General features: G+C 35.8%; 1 protein-coding gene across 1 annotated transcript in view; it reads right to left on the reverse strand.

Moving 5' to 3' along the window:
• The window catches only part of sgsm1b (small G protein signaling modulator 1b), a 39,235-nt gene extending 16,450 nt beyond the window's left edge, over nt 1-22,785 (reverse strand). Inside the window, exons 1-12 of the mRNA XM_039676423.2 lie at nt 22,491-22,785; nt 22,361-22,404; nt 18,212-18,287; nt 12,856-13,018; nt 12,477-12,629; nt 10,107-10,174; nt 8,552-8,694; nt 6,511-6,642; nt 6,059-6,183; nt 5,907-5,974; nt 2,711-2,874; nt 537-663 (exon numbers count right to left, since the gene is read on the reverse strand). Of these exons, the coding sequence (XP_039532357.2) occupies nt 537-663; nt 2,711-2,874; nt 5,907-5,974; nt 6,059-6,183; nt 6,511-6,642; nt 8,552-8,694; nt 10,107-10,174; nt 12,477-12,629; nt 12,856-13,018; nt 18,212-18,287; nt 22,361-22,404; nt 22,491-22,497 (1,270 nt within the window). The 5' untranslated portion in view covers nt 22,498-22,785. The remainder of the gene's footprint in view (nt 1-536; nt 664-2,710; nt 2,875-5,906; nt 5,975-6,058; nt 6,184-6,510; nt 6,643-8,551; nt 8,695-10,106; nt 10,175-12,476; nt 12,630-12,855; nt 13,019-18,211; nt 18,288-22,360; nt 22,405-22,490) is intronic.
• Between the last annotated feature and the right edge of the window lie 1,115 nt (nt 22,786-23,900).

The following is a 23,900-nucleotide window of genomic DNA, read 5'->3' on the forward strand; positions in this document are numbered from 1 at the left end:
TTGATATCTCAAAAAATTATCTTTCAATGGGATTTGTGAGGCGCACTACCAAACGCTTCCACTAGGTGAAATTCATTTCCAATGCGCTAAGTGTGACTGTTTTTTTTTTCAGGACCATCTAATAAATTTGATTTGGTGTGTTCCCATCGCACGTGCTAAAGATTTTTAAAAAGTCAAAAATTCTAAAAAAAAAAGTAAAATGTTTTGATCAAAAATGACCAATTTAGTGGGTTAAGAATAGAAACAACACATGGAAAATTTATATGCCTATATTTTACACTTGATTTTTACATTCTGTGCAGTTTTATGCAAACATACTGCTATAATGCTATTGAGTCCAGACTCAACGTGTGTACTAAATGTTTTAAAAGAAAATTGCCAAACAAAAACTGAAAATATTTTTTTTTTACCATTTTATTTTAGTTAGATTTGAAGCAATGCAGGAAAGTGCCAGTTCAGTTTAATTAACTTTTATATTAAACTATACTTTTGCTTGTGAACAGCCTTAATGAAATGCCAACATCACGTAAACTTACCAAAATCCTGACTGCCTGGATATATAATCCGAAACACATAATCCGTGGCCTCATCTTCATCTTTGTCCGAGAATGACTCGCAGGATCCATGTGGACTCCTTTTACGCAGTTTTGGGAACACTTTTCCCTGAGGAAAGAACACAAAAAGGTTTTTTAAGCCCTATTCGCACTGGATTAGTATTACCTGGTGACCTCTAGTCATTTGTAATAATTGCGGAGGTTCTCTGTGATCTTAATCTTGTGCGAATCGGCCATGTGTAATTTGGCGGGGTTGTATAAAATTTTCAACTTTTTTGTTTTCTGTGCGCCTTTTTATCCATCTTTGGTGAAGAATGGAGGCTGCCATATCGATATACCTACACCACAACTATACAGTTTGCAGAAAGAGAAAGCTGAAAACCATCAGAAGAGTGATACAAAAAGAATGATTAGATGGAGACGGATGACGTGCGGTAGGGAACATTCTTTGGTTTATAATATATCTTACAGTTAGACCTAAAATAACAAGAAAACATTTCCAAGCAATAGCCTATTGGCATCATAACCGGGAGATAAGTTAGTAGATTCAAGTACATTTAGTCATTTAACAGACGCTTTTATTCAAAGTGACTTAAAACTGAAGACTAAACCAAAGCGAGTCATCGTGAAGAGTCGACACAAGTGCTTAAAAATACAAAGTTCAGACATTGCTCAGAGTAGCATAAGCCAGACAAATGAGGATTTAAAGGAAAAGGAAAGAATATTATTATTTATTTTTATTTACTTTTTTTTTTTTGTTAAGTGCTTTCTCACAATTCTGACTCTTTTTTTCTCTCATTATTCTGACTTTTTTTTAGAATTGCAAGATATAAAGTCAGAATTGCAAGATATAAAGTCAGAATTGCAAGATATAAAGTCAGAATTGCGTGTTATAAAGTCAGAATTGCAAGATATAGTCAGAATTGCATGATATAAAGTCAGAATTATGAGATATAAAGTCAGAATTATGAGATATAAAGTCAGAATTGCATGATATAAAGTCAGAATTATGAGATATAAAGTCAGAATTATGAGATATAAAGTCAGAATTGCATGATATAAAGTCAGAATTATGTGATATAAAGTCAGAATTGTGAGATATAAAGTCAGAATTGTGAGATATAAAGTCAGAATTGCGTGTTATAAAGTCAGAATTGCAAGATATAAAGTCAGAATTGCATGATATAAAGTCAGAATTATGAGATATAAAGTCAGAATTATGAGATATAAAGTCAGAATTATGAGATATAAACTCGCAATTGTGAGAAATATACTTGAAATTCTGACTTTTTCTCTCAGAATTGCATGTTTATATCTCAAAATCATGATTTTATAATACGCAATTGGATGTTATAAAGTCAGAATTGCGTGTTATAAAGTCAGAATTGCAAGATATAAAGTCAGAATTGTGAGATATAAAGTCAGAATTGTGAGATATAAAGTCAGAATTGCAAGATATAAAGTCAGAATTGCAAGATATAAAGTCAGAATTGTGAGATATAAAGTCAGAATTGCGTGTTATAAAGTCAGAATTGCAAGATATAAAGTCAGAATTGTGAGATATAAAGTAGAATTGCGTGTTATAAAGTCAGAATTGCAAGATATAAAGTCAGAATTGTGAGATATAAAGTCAGAATTGTGAGATATAAAGTCAGAATTGCGTGATATAAAGTCAGAATTGCGTGTTGTAAAGTCAGAATTATGAGATATAAACTCGCAATTGTGAGAAATACACTTGAAATTCTAACTTTTTCTCTCAGAATTGCATGTTTATATCTCAAAATCATGATTTTATAATACGCAATTGGATGTTATAAAGTCAGAATTGCGAGAGGAAAAAACAAACAATTCCGACTTTATATTGCGCAATTGTGATTTTATTTCACGCAATTTGTAAAGATAAAATTTTTATGTTTTGATGTATTGGTTTGTCAAGTTGTCATAAAAACATCTCAAACAATGTCATATTTGCATTACATATTTACATTTCATAATTGAGCAAATGACACTTAATGACAGTTGTCATAAACATGCATAAAACCTCCATATTCATGACATGTCATGTTTATGAAGGTGTCATGTCAGTCTTATGCACACCCCTTCAAGCAAAGGGTTACCATTTATTCAAACTACTGAAGTATGAGTTTTTGGCGAACCTTTCCTCTTTGGGACCACAGAGGAGGATCTAACTGGCCATGAGGGAGGAGGCCCGTCTCCAGACACGTGAGGAACTGGAGAATGTGGCCTCCTTTTGGGAATCGAAACGGAGGTCTTTGGATCCCGTCTTGGCTGACCAAAACCACCGTACCACCACTGTCCACTGAACACAAGCAGATTCGGACAAACCTTTAATATTCCTTTAACCCTGTAAAGATACTGTATCATATTTCATAAGCACATTTCTAAATTATCGACATGATCAGAACTTTGAAAATCCTGTCGCACACAATCTAATACGGTCCTTGTGATTGAGAGCTTAATGAATGTTTATACAAAGTAAATGTAATAAGAATAACTGATATTGTTAGTAATATTTCAAGATGATGACTAAAGCTACTTGTGATTATCCATGCATCAGTTTTTAGAGAAATCACAAGAATCAAATATGATCATCAGGCTTTTGAGGAAGGTTTATTTGTTAATCTCTTAATTAACATGTAATGCATTGCATTATACAGTCCCTCCAGGATTTCACGATTTTTTTGTGTGTGATTTTTGCGATCAAAATGACTGATTTTGTGGTGGTAATTTCCAAAAATTTGTGAAAAAATCTGCGATTTATATATAACATTTACCATAATAGTATTCAGTCCTTCCAGAAAAACGCGGAGTTTTTTTGTGATTGTTGCGCGCAAAAATTGATTGATTACATGGCCCGTTTTCTTTAAAAATGCGATGGAATATATATTTATATTTATGCAATTTTATGCGATGAAATTGCAGGAATTTGCAAAAATTGAGGGAACTTGCAAAAATTGCGGTTTGATGAAAAAGAGAAAGAAAGTGATTCCCCCAACATCCTGTTCTCACTCGGCTAATGTAAGAGTCATTTCTTATTACTTCCTTTGATAAGCAAGCATACTACATCATGGAAAGTGCTGGGAATATTTAATTTCTCATCTTGTTTTATTTCCGACTGTAACGAGTGTAAATAAGGTGTGGCCCCTTTAAGAGCTGCGCGCTCCTGTTGAACTCTCTGCAGTGTTATATTATATGTGCGCCTCGAACGCCCCGTGTGTGCGGGTAATTTCTGTTTGATGCTACTTCTTTTATCTTATGTTGTTTATTAAAGGTGCCATATAACATCATAAATCAAATCCTACTCCATATTCCATAACAGATGGGGGCAGTATACCTCCAAAAAATGACTTGTGCTCCTACCATCGCGCATGTTATTCAAATCATTTGACATGATAGTAAAAGGTTGGAAGACCGCAGTTTCACGTGGAACATTTGGAGATTTTTAGAGATCAGAGACTCAATGAACTAAACACTAGAGTGAACTAAACTAAACACTATGAATCTCAACACTAAATGATGAAGACCGCCTCATAGATCTCAAAAACAAGCTGGTGCATTTCGACGGTATGGGAAAATAAAAGCTTGGGCAATTATTTGAAGTTTATGGTATTCGTTTTGTTCATATTACACTTTTATTGTTCGTGAATTAATTTGACAGACAGCATTCGCTGATGTTGATCAAGCTAGCGCCGTGAATTCACCGTGAGACACACGCAATTGACACTTAGCAAGCAGGTTAGTTAAGCTCTCAGATTCTGTCAATTATATTACGCAATTCAAAGAATAAATACCGTTTTGGCGCTTGTACATGTTACACTACAGATCCCTAGCGCACGTGAACCGATCGTCTCTACTAGCTTGAAAAAGAACACGAACATATGCTACAACTTACCAAAATGTATTCCTCATGCATAATGTCGACCAATCATTTTTTGAACTCTTCCCTGAACTGAAATGTAGTAATTGGCTGTATTTCCACACGACTGACATCAGGTTCAAGTACACACAAGCCGGCCGGCGCGAGCGCGACTCACTCGTCTATTGCAGTTTGGCTGGTGCTAACGTTGCCCGTCCGCATACCGCCTCCCATGGCCGGAACTGGTATTACGATACCTGCCGGGCCGGGGCTAGTAATTTAGCATGCTAATTCAGGTTAATATCTCGGCAGCACTATAACTTGTCAGTTTTTTAATGACATCTTTGCACTTATTTCTTCTCATTCTTTTGATGCGTGTAGCTCATTTTTCGTATATTGTTACCTCAATTATTACATATGCCACCTTTAAGTAACGACGTGACGGTAGAACGTGTGACAGACAGTTATACGAGTTCGATTTGTGAGATGTCGATCGCCTCCGTGAGTCTGTCTGGCGTCGCGTAATTGCGTCACTTCATAATGTTCCCATGGAAACAGGGGGAAATGGCTGCTCTTGTGTGAAGCAAACGCAACATTTTTAAACTTTTTGCAAAGATACATGTGACTTTTTTGCAACGAAAATGCGAGGATTATGAAATTATGCAAACCACGCATATTTTGCACGGAAATCGGCAATTTATGCGGCAAAAGTGCGGCGTATTTGAAAAAATGCGGCCCCCGCATAAATATGCGGACTTTGGCTGATTTTGCATTGAATTCAGCGATCGCATAATCGCGTTTTTCTGGAGGGACTGATTATATGAAGAGTTCAGATGCAAAAGCCTCTAAGTGCCATTTGAAATTTTCTTCTAGAATGATCATTTTTATCAAGCTTATATGTTCAGTAATTTCACTTAAATGACAATTAATAGGTAATCCTCAATGCAATTTAAGTGAAATTACTGAACTTAAATATACAAGTTTGATAAAAAATCATCATTAAAGAAGAAAATTTCAAATGGCATTTAGAGGCTTTTGCATCTGAACTCTTCATATGTTTTAAAACTTTGATCATTAAACTAAGCATTTTAATATCAACTCACTAAGATATATTATTGGCAGATATTGATATCTATATGCATTTTATGCGAGTATCTGCTGTACTGTTATAAAGATCTCATTCATTTACATTACAAGCATCAGAATCACTTTTTGACCATAAAATATCAAAATTAGCTTTTTGCTCATTTTGAGTCTCTGAATAAGATTGAGCTGTTTTTCCCCCATACTAAATGAGCCTGATGGATCAATTATGATAGTCATCAAAAAAAGTATAATTTTTTTGTCTAAAGGCTCAATAAACTGATTATATATATATATATATATATATATATATATATATATATATATATAAAGATTTTTCTGAGTGTTATTGGCTTTACAGTGTTAAAGATGCTCAGCATTGATATATTCACCATGCTGATGACAGTGCAAATAGACGATCTCCTCTAGACGAATGGACATCGCAAAATCCCAATACACACTATGGGAGAAAATAAAAAGACACCAGTGTTGACTTAAAAATCATTTGCACCGCCACATATTCAACGTCGCAATCATAACGCACCTTTTCTCATAATCAAACTCCGCCACGTTCCCGTTCATCAGCTGATTCGGTGTCCATTTCAGTGTCATCAGGTCCGCCGTCTGATGTAGAGAGAGGTATCCTGGGATAGATTCAGTGTCGTCTGTCTAAAAGACCAGAGACGATTTATTGCCATTCTTTATTTAAAGGTGGGCTGTGTAATTTTTAGCAGCATCTAGTGGTGAGTTTGTGAATTGCACCCTACAGAATTTACGGTGGCCGTAAATTTGAATTATTATTTTGAATTAAAACTTGATTATTCAGTAAAACAATGTTATTGTCACTTGTTCATTATGGTGTCAGTGTTTTATCTGCTGACTTTAGCAGCTTTTTATCACAAAGAACAACTTAGTGACGAAGCGCGTTTGTCCATTCAGGGCCACCGTAGAAACATGTCGATGTAAAGTAATAGTAATATTTCACAGCTGACGTACCGGCTGCACGAGGACATTGTTCTTCCCGAAGAGTAACGTGGCTCTGGAGTTTTGATGAAGAGACTGGACGTAATCGCGAGCCCAGAGAGAAGGCCTGTCGTCCATGCTGCCACTCGACTGCCTCTTCTGAATCTGCACAGAGATGGAGATCAAGGTTCGTTTCAGCGCATTACTCACTAATAGCATTTCAGATTTGTCTTTTTAGTACAATTTTACATAATTATTATGCAACAAACAAATAGACAAGAAAAGCAAAGCAAGGTGGATGGATGGATGATAGATCGATAGATAGATAGATGACATTCAGTAGATGATAAATAGGTAGATGGATAGATAGAATTAACGACAGATTGATAGTCTGATAGAATGAATGATATAGATGAGATAGATAAGCCCCTTTCACACAGCGCGTTGATCCCGGGAAATTGCCAGAACGCCTTCTGTGTGAACGCAAACACGACCCGGGATTGATAGCAGCATTGCCGGAATCAGTAACATTGCCGGAATCAGTCCCAGAACGCACGCTGTGTGAACAAAAGCCAGGACTAGATAGATAGATAGATGGATGGATGATAGACAGACAGACAGATAGATAGAATGTACGACAGATAGATGGAATGAATGATAGACAGACAGATAGATAGACAGATAGGATAGATAGAATGTACGACAGAAAGATGGATGATAGACAGGATAGATAGATAGATAGATAGATAGATAGATAGATAGATAGATAGATAGATAGATAGATAGATAGATAGATAGATAGATAGATAGAATGTATGACAGATAGATGGAATGAATGACAGATAGATGGATGATAGACAGATAGGATAGATAGATAGGTAGATAGAATGTACGACAGATAGATGGAATGATAGATAGACAGATAGGATAGATAGACAGATAGAATGTATGACAGATAGATGGAATGAATGACACATAGATAGATGATAGACAGATAGGATAGATAGATAGGTAGATAGAATGTACGACAGATAGATGGAATGATAGATAGATGGACAGATAGGATAGATAGACAGATAGATAGAATGTACGACAGATAGATGGAATGAATGACACAGATAGATAGATAGATAGATAGATAGATAGATAGATAGATAGATAGATAGATAGATAGATAGATAGATAGATAGAATGTACGACAGATAGATGGAATGAATGACAGATAGATAGATAGATAGGTAGATAGAATGTACGACAGATAGATGGAATGATAGATAGATGGATGATAGATAGACAGATAGATAGAATGTACGACAGATAGATGGAATGAATGACACAGATAGATAGATAGATAGATAGATAGATAGATAGATAGATAGATAGATAGATAGAATGTACGACAGATAGATGGAATGAATGACACAGATAGATTGATAGATAGATAGATAGATAGATAGATAGGTAGATAGAATGTACGACAGATAGATGGAATGATAGATAGATGGATGATAGATAGACAGATAGATAGAATGTACGACAGATAGATGGAATGAATGACACAGATAGATAGATAGATAGATAGATAGATAGATAGAATGTACGACAGATAGATGGAATGAATGACACAGATAGATTGATAGATAGATAGATAGATAGATAGATAGATAGATAGATAGATAGGTAGATAGAATGTACGACAGATAGATGGAATGATAGATAGATGGATGATAGATAAGACAGATAGATAGAATGTACGACAGATAGATGGAATGAATGACACAGATAGATAGATAGATAGATAGATAGATAGAATGTACGACAGATAGATGGAATGAATGACACAGATAGATTGATAGATAGATAGGTAGATAAAATGTACGACAGATAGATGGAATGATAGATAGATGAATGATAGATAGACAGATAGATAGAATGTATGACAGATAGATGGAATGAATGACAGATAGATGGATGATAGATAGATAGACAGATAGATGGATGATAGATAGATGTACGACAGATAGATGGATGATAGACAGATAGGATAGATGTGTGTGTGTGTGTTCAGTCTTACGAGCGCGGGTCGTTTGGTGGGAGAGTCCTGACGGCAGTGTCCGCTGTGGATGCGGTGTCTCTGCACCAGTTCGTCCGCCGACGGGTCCGTCCAGAAGTGATTGGCCGTCTTGGCTTTAGTGTAATCCAGAGCGCACGGCCCGACTGAAACACGCACATCACACACATGTGTCTTTACCTCAACGCATCATAACATTTTCTAAATGTCAAAATCATTTGTTAAACAAGTATTCATTACTTCAATGAGCTCATTATATCTGCATTAGTAGATTGTTTAAATATTTGTACAGATGCTGAAATCTACAGAACAGAGAAGCAAATTAATCGCTGCGATTCACACAGAAACATCTGGATCCTGATGAGAAAGCTGGATTTACAGTTTGGAGTCAATATGCTGAATTATGGGGTAAAATGTTAAATACTAATATATATATATTGTATTGTATTGACAATTCATTAATTAAATACAGGTGAAACTTGAACATTTTTAATATCGTGCAAAAGTTAATTTCAGTAAATCAACTTAAAAGGTGAAACTAATATATTATATAGACTCAGTACATTCATAGTGAGATATTTCAAGCCTTTATTTGTTATAATTTTGATGATTATGGCTCAGTTTATGAAAACCCCAAATTCAAAATTAGAATATTGTGAAAAGGTTTTCATAAACTGTGAGCCATAATCATCAAAATTATAACAAATAAAGGCTTGAAATATCTCACTTTGCATGTAATGAGTCTATATAATATATTAGTTTCACATTTTAAGTTGATTTACTGAAATAAATTAACTTTTGCACCATATTCAAATTTTTCGAGTTTCACCTGTATTTACCATTGGATATTCTGCATAATTGGAAGTTTTAAAATAAACACTGATAAAAAAATTAAACAAGTTTTAGTTCTGGACGATATGGTGTATATAACATTGATATACGTGATCACATGGATTTAGACCTATATTGTATTTCTATAAAGCGTTCACAGACAATTTTTTTTCTTTTTTATATTTCCCCAGCGTTGAAATCAGGCTCATATAAACGTCAGAAAACACGATTCCTGCTGCATGTCAATATCCATGATCACTGGATCTCTGCTAAGTTGTAAGAAACACTATATCAAGTCCAACATTTAATTTAAACTGATAATCGTTTGTTTTACTCATGTTTTCCTCTATTAAACTCAGTCACACAGCAGCTCTTCTGCCACTCAAAAGTCAAAATGACTTCAATGCATATCCTCTACAAGGTTTCGCATTAGGTAAAGCATTAACTAACTAAATCAACAATAAAAACATTGCAAAATACAAATTCTTGAACATATTTAAAAATATCAAAGCTGATCAAAGTGTGTGGTGATGGCACAGTGGATAAGACACATGCCTTTGGTGTGAGAGACCCGGGTTCGAATCCACTGTGAGACACCAATGTGTCCCTGAGCAAGACACTTAACCCCTAGTTCTCCAGAGGCGTGTGACCTCTGACATTTATAGCAATTGTAAGTCGCTTTGGATAAAAGCGTCAGCTAAATGAAGAAATGTAATGTAAATGATACCAAGCAAAGATGCGAGGATTGGGCCGTCAACCGGATCTCTCAGAAGAGCTTCTCTTTCATAAAACTTGCTGAAATACAAATAAAAGTAAAAGTGATGGCATTCAGGATCAGAATAACATAATACTGCACTTTGCATACTGAGCCTAGTATGTAAATGTTCTGTATGCATGCAATATGGATGTGAGTGTAACAAAGGGGAACCTCGAAAAATTTGAATATCGTGCAAAAGTTCATTTATTTCAGTAATTCAACGTAAAAGGTGAAACTAATATATTATAGACTCATAACAAATAAAGGCTTGAAATATCTCAATTTGCATGTAATAATTGTGATGATTATGGCTCACAGCTTATGAAAACGCCAAATTCAAAATTAGAATATTGTGAAAAGGTTTGAGCCATAATCATCACAATTATAAAAAATAAAGGCTTGAAATATCTCACTTTGCATGTAATGAGTCTATATAATACACTCACCTAAAGGATTATTAGGAACACCATACTAATACTGTAATAATGTTTGACCCCCTTTCGCCTTATTTCTACGTGGCGTTGATTCAACAAGGTGCTGAAAGCATTCTTTAGAAATGTTGGCCCATATTGATAGGATCACATCTTGCAGTTGATGGAGATTTGTGGGATGCACATCCAGGGCACGAAGCTCCCGTTCCACCACATCCCAAATATGCTCTATTGGGTTGAGATCTGGTGACTGTGGCGGCCATCTTACTACAGTCAACTCATTGACATGTTCAAGAAACCAGTTTGAAATGATTGAAGCTTTGTGACATGGTGCATTATCCTGCTGGAAGTAGCCATCAGAGGATGGGGACATGGTGGCCATTAAGAGATGGACATGGTCAGAAACAATGCTCAGGTAGGCCGTGGCATTTAAACGATGCCCAATTGGCACTAAAGGGCCTAAAGTGTGCCAAGAAAACATCCCCCACACCATTACACCACCACCACCAGCTGCACAGTGGGAACAAGGCATGATGGATCCATGTTCTCATTCTGTTTACGCCAAATTCTGACTCGACCATCTGAATGTCTCAACAGAAATCCAGGCAACATGTTTCCAGTCTTCAATTGTCCAGTTTTGGTGAGCTCTTGCAAATTGTCGCCTCTTTTTCCTATTTGTAGTGGAGATGAGTGGTACCCGGTGGGGTCTTCTGCTGTTGTAGCCCATCCGCCTCAAGGTTGTGTGTGTTGTGTCTTCTTCACAAATGCTTTGCTGCATACCTCGGTTGTAACTAGGGTTGGGTATCGAGAATCGAGTATCGATTGGAACCGGGACTAACTTTTCGTTTTTCTCGGAATCGTTCAAAAGTTAAAATTTCAATTCCTAGTTTCGATATTCACAGTCCGCCGAGCGGAAGAAGAAACCGCTGAACAACACCAACGAAGAAGCGTCTACCGGAAGTGTTGGCATAACCGCGCGAGTCGAACATACCTTACGTCGTCGATCCAAAGTGTGGCTTCACTTTTCTAAAAATTAACGAAATCTCGGCAAAATGCAAAATTTGTGACAAGTATTTGTGACAGTAGGAGTATTTCCTTCAGAAAGGCCGTTGGTTAGCAAGGTTAGCTAAACTTTTTTGACCCTGCCTCTTAAAAGAATCGAAATCGAGAATCGTTAGGAACCGGAATCGAAACAAGGAATCGGAATCGGAATCAGAATCGTTCAAATTCAAACGATACCCAACCCTAGTTGTAACGAGTGGTTATTTCAGTCAAAGTTGCTCTTCTATCAGCTTAAATCAGTCGGCCCATTCACCTCTGACCTCTAGCATCAACAAGGCATTTTGGCCCACAGGACTGCCGCATACTGGATGTTTTTCCCTTTTCACGCCATTCTTTGTAAACCCTAGAAATGGTTGTGTGTGAAAATCCCAGTAACTGAGCAGATTGTGAAAATCCTCAACAACCATGCCACGCTCAAAACTGCTTAAATCTTCGTTCTTTCCCATTCTGACATTCAGTTTGGAGTTCAGGAGATTGTCTTGACCAGGACCACACCCCTAAATGCATTGAAGACACTGCCATGTGATTGGTTGATTAGATAATTGCATTAATGAGAAATTGAACAGGTGTGCCTAATAATCCTTTAGGTGAGTGTATTAGTGTATAATTACTGAAATAAATGAACTTTTGCACCATATTCTAATTTTTCAAGTTTCACCTGTAGAAGGCAAATTTTTAAACACCTTTTTTGTCTTATTATTTGAAGCTATAAAATTGGATTGCATATACAAAATTGCCATATTCATTTGAGGTGATAATTGAATGGCACTCGCTGAATTAAACATGCAACAAAGCCGTTGAAACATTTTTAAAACAGAGATCATATATGTAATTAATGATTCTTCACCTGCTGTTCTCCACCATGTAATGCACGATTTTGTCCAGCATCTTCTCTGTAAGCGCAGTGCGGATCCAGAGGTGTTTGATGGCCAGCGGGGACAGGTTGGGCGGCCGGGGATGTTTTCGGACGCTCTCTTGACTCATCTGGTTCTGGTTTTGTCTTGTGTTGTGAAAAGTAACATATTTTTTATTATTATTATTTTATCATTTATGTAGCACATCTCTAAATAAAAGGATAAAAAATAATTCCAGAAATTTTAAAACCAAACCAAAGCGTAAATAATATAATTTTTCAAATAAAATGTAATTTATAAAATCTCGATAATAATATTTTTTTGTTACATTTTTTTCTTCATTTAAATACCACATTGCTTAGAGAAACTCACTTGTTCTCTATGATTTGCTCCAGTTCCTGGACCTTCCTGCACAGTTCCTCAGCTGGCGGAAACATCTTGCCCACCTTCATGAAAAGAGCCGCCAGCTTGTTACTGCGCAGGAATCCGGCGGCCCGGCGCTTCAGCCCATGAAGAACACACGCTTCCACAACACCTGCACAAATCACAGATACACCTCTACTGCAACTGTTTAGTCACTGTGGGCCCTAATTTAAAGGGATAGTTCACTTTGAAATTAATTTTTGATATGTTTTATCTTACCTCAAGGGCATCCAAGATGTAGGTGTCTTTGTTTCCACAGTATTTTCAATTTTGACATTTTTCAGTCAAACCGTTGTTGTCCATCAGTCATACACTGGAGGCTAAGGGGGTCCACCAAAGAGCAGCACAGAGAAGTCCAAATTAAACATGATTTAATGACTAGTAGATGTAAGTCCACATTGATGGCCTAAGACACGAAACGAGCGGTTTGTGTGAGAAAACCAACAGTATATCGTTTTTACCTCGTGTAATCACAGTGATCTGAATCAGCTGTTCAATGTCGAACTGAACCGAACTGAATCAGTTCAATGTTACGCCGGAAGTGATCGCTTGCGTGTGACGTCACTCAATATTTACACGGAGATTTCGGAAGTTTTACCTTTTACTAAACATATTTAAATATACCGAAATCGTCTTCCATTGCGGTTTCCCGTATATCTAAATATGTTTCGTGAAAGGTAAAACTTCCGAATCTCTGTATAAACAAAGAGTGACGTCGGCGCGCAAGCGATCACTTCCAGACCGAAGCGCCCGTGCCGTCACATCATTTTGTCATGGCTATGATTACAAGAGGTAAAAACGATATAAATACTGTTGGTTTTCTCACACAAACCGCTCATTTCGTGTCTTAGGCCATCAGTGTGTACTTACATTTACGAGTCATTAAATCATGTTTAATTTGGACTTCTCTGTGCTGCTCTTTGGTGGACCCCCTTAGCCTCCAGTGTATGACTGATAGACAACAACGGTTTGACTGAAAAATGTCAAAATTGAAAATACTGTGGAAACAAAGACACCTACATCTTGGATGCCCTTGAGGCAAGATAAAACATCAAAAATTAATTTCAAAGTGAACTATCCCTTTAAGGATCGAAGCACATGGTTTAAAATCTTTCATATCTGTAGTTCGGTCAGAGAACGTCTAATTGAAGAGAATTGGCACTGGCTGGTTACTTCCGGGTTCTGGACTGGCTGCAGTAACTCGTCTCTGTCCATGCAGGGGCGCTCGCGGTCGAGTGCAGAATGAATGGGAGTCAATGGGGTTTCACCCCCATAAATCCACTTTTCTCAAGATGTAATTTTTTGTCAAGTAACTTGAAAGTTGCATTCAAAAGGGAGGGCTAAGATAATACACTCAGCTGAAAATTGCATTTTTAAGTTCACTTATCTGTTCTAAAAATCTGTTCAAAACTGTGATGACGTCACACATTAGCAGAATGCTAGCGCGTTCCGGCCAACAACAGCCTAACCTGTAGGAGATCAAAAGGACATAAGTACTCGTTCATTCGACTTTTGGTCTATAATCTATATTGAACTTGCGGAATCAACAAAAAAGTCTATGTTAATTTAATGACAAGCAGGTGAAAGAGACACTTTTAGCCGTTTAGCCCCATAGACTCCCATTTATTCTGCTTTCGCCCGTGATCACCTCCAGTGGAATTCGAATGGAACTGCAACCAGGATGATACACAGCGGGGCTAATAGGAAGTGCCAAGGCTCTCCGTTAGACGGGCTCTGGTTCGGTTCATTTGGTCCGGACTAAGGGCGAAAAAATTATTCTTTGAATCATTTTCAGGTGTTTTGGTTCCTTTTCACACACACTGATTGATCTGATCCGAATCAGTTGATGAAACGAACCAAAATGCAGTCATGTGATAACATCACTCGTTGGGCAGATATTTCCATAACTGCACTTCGATTGGTCAGAATTAACGTCCGGTAAAATTCCAACAGAACTCCCGGAAGTAAACAAAGAGGAGCACAATCCAGCTGACGTGCGGAGAATTCGCTCACAATGTATGTTCAGAATCTGCACAAGCTTTATCCTTTCGTAAATCCCCCACGGCAGCTGGTTTAGTCCAAAAATGAGCAGTTCTTTAGCAGTTGTGTTCTCACCACAAACGAACCGCTCCAGAGTTCGTTTGAAAGCGCACCGAGACCACCGTACGCTTGTTTCGGATCGCTGCATTCACACCGGCCCAAACGAACCGCACCAAGGGGGAAAACGAACTCTAGTGATTCAACCAAACTAAATGAGGCAGGTGTGAAAGCACCCTAAGAGTCTAGGGTGACCAACAGTCCTGTTTTCCCAGGACATGTCCTGTTTTCACGTCCTGTCCTGGCTGTTTTTTATAAAGTGATGAAATTGTCCTGGTTTTCTAAAAACTGCTGGGAAAGATTCTACAGCAAAATATAGATTGGCAAACAAGGAGAAAAAAAAAACGGATAAAGAGAAAGAAACCTATAAATATAATTTGTTAGTTCGTTTTGGTACGTTTGTAAGAGCTATTTTTGTTCAATTTCTTTTAGTAATTTATTTATATTTATTTTTCTAATACAGAAGAGACATTATTTCTATCATTATTTCATCCATTATTTTTGAAACCTGCCATAATAACCTCTGAGAAGCCTATTTGAATTTGTGTCTTATAATGAAAAAATTTTTATCCATACAGAGGCATAGCCTACTTTAAATGTATTGAAATTATTAAGGCATCTTTGAGTAAACTTCGAATATCATTTGAGTATCTGTTTGACGGGCCGAGTGTCCTGGTTTTTGGTAATCGAAATATGGTCACCCTATAAGAGTTTGAATACACTTTTGCTAGTTTAACGACGGGAAAAATGGTCGGTGCTCCCGGTGCATGGTTCTATAATGAGTAATGGGTGTGTTTTTGGGCATTACATGTAATTAAGTCTCCAATTCACTTTAAAAGCCAGTTGTGCTCGTGCCTTGGCGGATTTGCTATTTACGTGGTGAAATTTGCAAGTGGGAATACTGCTTCTCTAGCGAGGAAACGGATCTGACCATTTGCGGGACAAAGTAGACGCTCCTTGTTGAACAGCCAATAGTGCGCTCTTTAAATAACAACAAAAAACACTGCGCCGTTGACTTTAGACCAGGTTTTTCAACGGCTCAGTTAATTTCAGTTCCTCATAATAGCAACGCTCCAACACTGCGCCCGAACACACACTCGCTCTTAGACCAGCAGCCCACGGGCGCACAGATGAGCGCAAATGCATTAGCTATTTAAACATAGAGGCCCAGGACGTGAAAATGCAAATCGCGTCGGGCTGAAACTAGCAAAACCGCGTGATAGAGCCCTTAGTGTTTATCTGCTCGATTACAGAACGCAGTAGTCTGACAGCATCATGAACAGATGGTTAGGTGGAGGTGGTTTGACAGCTCACTGAAGCAAACGGATATGATGAGAGCCATCAGTGATAACCCGAGTAATTAGTGTCCTTTCACCAGCCCACTCACCATACTGACATACCAGATACAACACACTGACATTCAAGGTGAAATATACATTTAAAAGGAAAATGTTCTTGTCACATGTTTTGAGACCTATTATGCCTTTCTAAAAAGTCTTGATGTGTTTCAGGCTCTACTAGAACAGGTTTTCCTGCTTGATTGTTGATTATTTTCCTCATATTCTCCATTGTTGCGGCTCCTCTCTTCCCAGTCTGTCAGTAACGCTCTGTTTACTTCCTGTCTCTCCTTCTGAAAAGCACACTGTGCCCTGATTGGTCAGTTGGAGCAGTGTGTTGTGATCGGTCAAGTGTGTTTAGGAAATGTCCCGCCCCTTTCCATAACCGCCAGTTTAACACACTACTAACTAACTCAACCAGGCCCCGCCCCCTTTATTCTGCATATTAATTATTATAATGAGGAATATTGTGACGTGTTCGTTCCCGGAAGAAACTCAAGACCAGTGGTGGAGGAAGTACTGAATCTCAGTACTTAAGTGAAAGTACAAATAACCAGATAAATATTTACTTTAGTAAAAGTAGAAGTAACACAATGACAACCATACTTAAGTAAAAAGTACCTTATTTTAAATGTACTTTAAGTATTTAAAGTAAAAGTACTTGCATAACAATTTGTTCTCTTAATGACTATTTTCTAATGATTAATAAAACATTTAATTCTAACTCATTCAACTTAATACTCCTATAATGATGTTCAATAATTATGGAAAAAAAATGTTGCCACCATTTCTGAAACAAGCTTGCAATTAGGCAATATACACATCATGCTTATCCTTACTATATGTTAATAACTCTGTTTGGCAGTAAACGAGATTAATTTATGGTGTAATTCTGAACCTCTTGGCTTGCCATAATCATAACCAAACGTATATTACACACGGTGCGTTTCCTATGCACGTAAAAACATATTTTTGCGTATAGTTGCACGATAAACACACTGCGTGCGAGACGCATAATGTAACGGGTTGATATACTGTATCTATGGCAACCAAACGTCACTGACGAGACAAACGTGCAACGAACGGACGGTCAGATTACGGTTTGGCAGGGGAAAAACTGATCAGAAAATGTAACGAAAATGTAACAGAAGTTGTAGAAATGTAGCGGAGTAGAAAGTATAATAATTGCTGCAAAATGTAACGAAGTAAAAGTAAAAAGTAGGCACTATTTATTCTACTTAAGTAAAGTAAAGATACGTGAAAAATGTACTTAAGTAAAGTAACGAAGTATTTGTACTTCGTTACATTCCACCACTGCTCAAGACTACAATGGAGGCGTTTCAGGAGTTCAGAAACAGACTTTGTGCTCAAACAGCAACATACACACTAAAGATAGTTGAACATGTAATTGTAAAACAAAAAAAAACCACAATAGATCCTCTTTAAAACAGTTTAAATTGATGTAATTTACAGTATGTAAGAGCTTGGCATGGATTGCTGCTTGCACAATCTCACTCATGTTGCCATTTTGATATTTTGGTAACACTTTACAATAAGGTTCATTAACATTGTTAATGTATTAACTAACATGAACTAAAAATGAGAAATACATTTGTTACAGTGTTTGTTAATGTTAGTTAATAAAAATACAGATGGTCATTGTTTGTTCATGTTAGTTCACAGTGCCTTATGTTAACATATACAATCTTTGATTTTAATAATGTATTAGTAAATGTTGAAATATTAACTAAAATTAATAAATGCTCTAGAAGTATTGTTCATTCTTAGTTCACGTTAACTAATGAACCTTATTGTGACGCGTTACCGATATTTTTAATGTTTGAGGGGTTTTGAAGTGAAGATCGTCTTACCGCAGAAAGAAAATATGTGACTGCTGTCTTCATGCACGAACTTGCGAGTCACGGCCTCCTCCATGATCTGCTTGACCTGAAAGTCCAAACCAACATCCGGCATCATTGTGATGATGTTCAACCGCTGAGAATCATGGGTATGAGGAGACTTATCGAGGTTCGTAATGAGTCGTGAAGGACGGGGAAAATAACACGCTCTCTTACTCATAGGTTGTTTCTGACTTGCGCTCCATCATAATGAGTGTAGATGGACATATGTGACGCCACGTCCACAGAAACAGAAGGGAGTGTGTGACTCGGATCAGAGCTGCTGACGCCTTATTGAAATTATATTCACAAATTTGTGAACAATCATGACGGGGTCATTCAAATCAGACGTTCAGAAGAATGATTTTTGAGCCCTAAAATATGGCACAAGGACGTTCACTCCTGAATTAAAAGCACCAATAATTTCATTAGGGCCACCATATACTGTATGTTAAAGGGTTAGTTCAACCAAAAATGAAAATTCTGTCAGTATTTACTCACCCTCATGTTGTTCCAACCCCGTAAGACCTTCGTTCATCTTCGCAACACAAATTAAGATATTTAAGATATTAAGATCGCTCCTGCATACTAGTCCATAGGCTTCTTGAGGGAATAACTCTCGCTGGCCTCGAAAAGTCATTAAAGACATCGTTAAAATAGTCCAAGTGACTACAGGGGCTCAATCTTAAGTTTATCAAACGACGAGAACACTTTTTGTGCGCAAAAACAAACAAAAATAAGGACTTTATTTCAACTATTCACTTCCCTCTCCATGAGCCTGTAGTCAGTTAACGTAGTGTGATTGCGTACGTCACACGTAGGCTCACTATTGGCCGACGCTGGTCATGTGTGTGATGCGTGTGACGTACAACAACAGAAGCTTACGCTATTAAACTAGTAATCTGACTCGCGCAGAGGGAGAAATAAACCAATAGTTGAAATAAAGTCGTTATTTTTGTTGTTTTTTGCGCACAAAATGTATTCTCGTCGTTTGATAAACTTAAGATTGAGCCCCTGTAGTCACTTGGACTATTTTAACGATGTCTTTAATGACTTTTCGGGGCCATCAATTGTCATTCCCTCAAGAAGCCTATGGACTGTATGCAGGAGTGATCTTAATATCTTAAATATCTTAATTTGTGTTTTCCGAAGATGAACGAAGGTCTTACGGGGTTGGAACAACATGAGGGTGAGTAAATACTGACAGATTTTTCATTTTTGGGTGAACTAACCCTTTAATATGGTATCGGCTGATATATGTTCATTTTTAATGTTATCGTTATCTGCCCAATAAGAAAATTCGGCCGATACCGATATATAAAGCCGATAAATAATGTATTATTTCCTTCAGCTGAGACTCTTCAGATGCACACTGTTCAACATGATGGTTTTGAATGGATTAAAATATGATTGGAATCACTACAAAACATGAAAATACAGTTCAGTGCAACATACTGTCATATCGGCTACTTAAAATTATAAAGAGAATATTATAATTGTATGCTTGGGACATGAGACTTATTTTTGTGATCAGGCACTCAAAAATGACATAAAAATTTGGATTTAGATTTATCGGCCGATATATCGGTTATCCGCTTTCAAATATAAAGTATTATCGGTTATCGGTATCGGCCACAATTTTCATATCGGTGACTCCCTAAATTTTATTACATTAATGCATTTTGCAGACACTTTTAGCCAAAACAGTTTACATCGCATTTAAAGTATGATTTTGTTTAGGTTAGGGAGTCAAACCCATGATATTAGCAATGCTCTACTGTTTGAGCTGTAGAAATGATCACACTTGTAATCACAAAATAATATTTCTGCTCCTTTATAAGCTCTACTATCTGTAAATGATTAGTTTGTTTATTTTGGTTAGCGCAGAACTTGATGGTTGGAGTAAAAAAATGCAATTATTTCCTAGTACACTGGCACTACCATTCTAGTTTTCTAAAATCGTGTATTTTTAATGTAATAAAAGAAAAGTGATGTCCGCAACACTGCTTATGCTCCCATATTTAACCATTTGCCCACCCATTTGCCTAAAGAAGACCCAGTGGGGTCGAAACGTTGCTTTCTTATTAAATATGGGAGCATAAGCAGTGTTGCAGACATCACTTTTCTTTTATTTTTTGTACATGTACCATGGTATATTAATCAAAGCTTCACAGTATTAACTATGCAACGATGTGAAAACTTTGTCCGGTACCGATAATTCTTTATATTTCAAAGCCGATAACCGATATATTGGGCGATAAATCTAAATTTTTATGTGATTTTTGAGAGTCTGATTACAAAAACAAAAGTCTCACCATTAAAAGCCATATCCCAAAAACACAATTATAAAGTTATTGTATGTAAGCGATAAACAGATTTGCGCTAAACTGTATTTTCCTTTTTGAAGTGATTTCAATCACATCATCATTAACATCTGATGCATTATCGCATTATTGTACCATAAATAGTGTTATCATGTGCTGCTATCAATGTACCATTATTGTAAAGGACAATAACATTACATTGAGGACAAACCACACTAATTGACTTTCTATTGATCACAGAGTTACACTCTTAAAGGGACAGTGCACCCAAATATGAACATTCTGTCATTTACTCACACTCAAGTTGATATTTTGACACACAAATTATATTTTGAAGATTATGGGGAACCAAATCGTAGATGGACACCAATGACTTAGTATTTTTTTTCATACTATGGGGTCCATCTATTGTTTGGTTCCCCATATTCTTGAATTTATGTTTAGCTGAAGACAGATGAAGTAAATGATGACAGAATTTTCATTTTTGGGTGAGCTACCCCTTTATTAAGCACTGTAAATGTGAATATAATTGACTAAAATGAATGAGTTGTTGCTCAGTACTGTAACAAATAATGCACAAACAAGTGTGACTAGACATTTGTAACACACGTTTACTGGACATGTGCAATTTAAATACTGTGCCATTATCTGATACAATCACAATACTTCTTATAAAAGGAAATCAATTAATATGAAGCGTCTTCATCATATTGGACTCCTTAGATAAGGCAAATGGCTGATGACATGTGATTCATTCTGGTACTGAGAGGACAAGCCAGAATGACCTTGTTTAAATGCTCTTTTAAAAAGAAATGGACCGTACACAATAGTGCTATCTGAATGAGCAGATGATGAATGCAGTGTGCTGTTATTGCACATTTACCACGTATATTCCCTGTCAGATTGAGTGATCGACAGCCTGTATTGATCATCTAAAGCAGGGTTTTAAAAAGTGGGGTCCGGGGGTCACAAAGGAGAGCAAGGGGTCCATGGGAAAAATGTAAAAATAAATATATAAAAATAAGATGAAATAAATAAACAAATTGATTGAAATAAATTAATAAAATTCTATTTAAATGAATAACATAAATGATTAAAATAAATATATGACAATAATTCAAATTAATAAATAAAAACTTGATGTATGCCTAGTATAAAAATTAAAAAAGATAGTACTAACTAAATAAATTGTTTAAAATAAATAAAATCTATCTGAATAAAAAAACATTAAATAAAATTATTAAAAATAGTATAAAAATGTAAAAAAATATATACTAACTAAATAAAAACAATTCTATTTAAATAAAAAAAAATATTAAAATATGATTTAAAAAACTTGATTTAGGTAAATAAACATGATGTAATAAACTTGTAATAAAAGAAAAGTATTGTAAAAATGTAAAAAATAAATAAGATTATACTATAAAAAACGTAAATTAAAATAGATAAATAAAAAATATTATTATTATAATAATAATAATGTATTTAGATAAAAAAAAAATAAATACATAAAAGATTCAACCAAAAGAATAAATTAATGAAATTAGGTTCAAATAAATGCACAATACATTCTATTAAAATGTAATTTGACTTGCATCTAACTAGTCATACAATTAATAGAAAAAACGTACTGATGTAACGTAATAGAAACTAAATATTGTACGCATTTTTAATATTAATGTTTCACAGAATGAATTGGGTCTTTATAGCTGCCTTTTAAATTTCAGGATGCACGAGGATGATTATATTTGGGCATCTATGGCATTTTTGATAAACAATGATCCAGAAAATCTCCCACCTCCTTCTTGACGTTGCGCAGCAGCCTCTGACGCGTCTCTGATTCTGCAAACAAACACACAGATTCTCATCCAAACATCCTCTATAACTGCTGTATGTATGTCCACAGATGAGGATCAATGTCTTCTTACCTCCCATGTCTGAAGCGATGTGTGCCGAGATGCTGTGCTGTTAGTGAATGTGAATGTGCGCAGGATGACAGTGTGTGTCCTCGTGAGTCAGAGCTGCGCGCGCAGGGTGTGGCGAGAGAGCCGCAATAATAACCGATCCCGCTACTGATACCTATCTCTATATATATATGAATATCATAAGACTGATATCATCACCTGTCTGTCTCGATCCGATCTCTGCAGGGATGCTGCTGTGGTTTAGAGAGGCTCTGATAATCTCTAGTACATTAGGATGATGTTTATGTTGGGTGTCGGTACAACCTGCTGTGATTGGTCACATGAGCGCCAATCCGCGAGCAGAGACACGGCGTGGCCACGCCCACTTTAATGTATAATCATGAGATGCACGCTAATCGCACATGTGGGAGAACATTCATAACACATCACACACACCTGCATGTTCTCATTTATTGAAGGGGAGGCACAACATGTGATTAGGCTAATATAAGCATAAATGTTTCATTTATTTCATCATGATTATAGGATTAATTTAATATTCAACAATATTATTGATCTACCTGCATTGACACCATTATATGAGAACTGAACTGGACGATGACATGACTGTTTTCTCAAGAGAGGCTGTATAAATGAACTAAAACGAATCGAACTATTTATTAAGGTTTTATTTATATAGTGCCACAAAGTTTTATTTTTATATGATATAGGGTAGTATTATTTATATTGTTTTATTTAAATTCCATTGCATTGTATTATAGTTAATTAATTACAGTTTTATTTATATAATGATTAAATTATTTATTTTAAAATTAACATAATTATTATATATTATATTACATAATATTTATATAATTATCATTTATCAATGAATAATGGTTTATATTGTATGGTATCTCAAGTTTTTTACATGCTTTATTATTATTCATTGTATTATATTATAATTTATTAATTAACTATTAAACTCAAGTTTTTTATAGGCTATGCTAGATTATATTATCATTTATTCATTAATTATGGTTTCATTTTGTATGGTTTCTCAAGTTTTTTATTAGATTAGATTATCATTTATTTGTTTATTAATTATGTTTTTTTATTGTATCTTAAGTTTTTTATATATATTATATTAAATTATCATTAATTAATTAATTATGGTTTCATTGTATATGGTATCTCAAGGTTTTATTTTTCTATTTTCATTTATTAATTATTGGTTTTATGTTATATGCTATATTTTTATTTATTATATTATCCAATAAATATTATATAATATTTTATCATATTACATATACAATTTATACATCCTTTATTATCATTTTTATGTAACCACCTGCTTCTTTTGTTGAAAGTTTATTTATTTTAAAAAATATTTAATAACACACATTATATGTGTAAATGAACATGCTCTCTGCC

Source organism: Pimephales promelas, chromosome 23 (genome assembly GCF_988280905.1).
Source record: "Pimephales promelas chromosome 23, fPimPro1.hap1.1, whole genome shotgun sequence".
In the NCBI taxonomy this organism is placed as follows: Eukaryota; Metazoa; Chordata; class Actinopteri; order Cypriniformes; family Leuciscidae; genus Pimephales; species Pimephales promelas.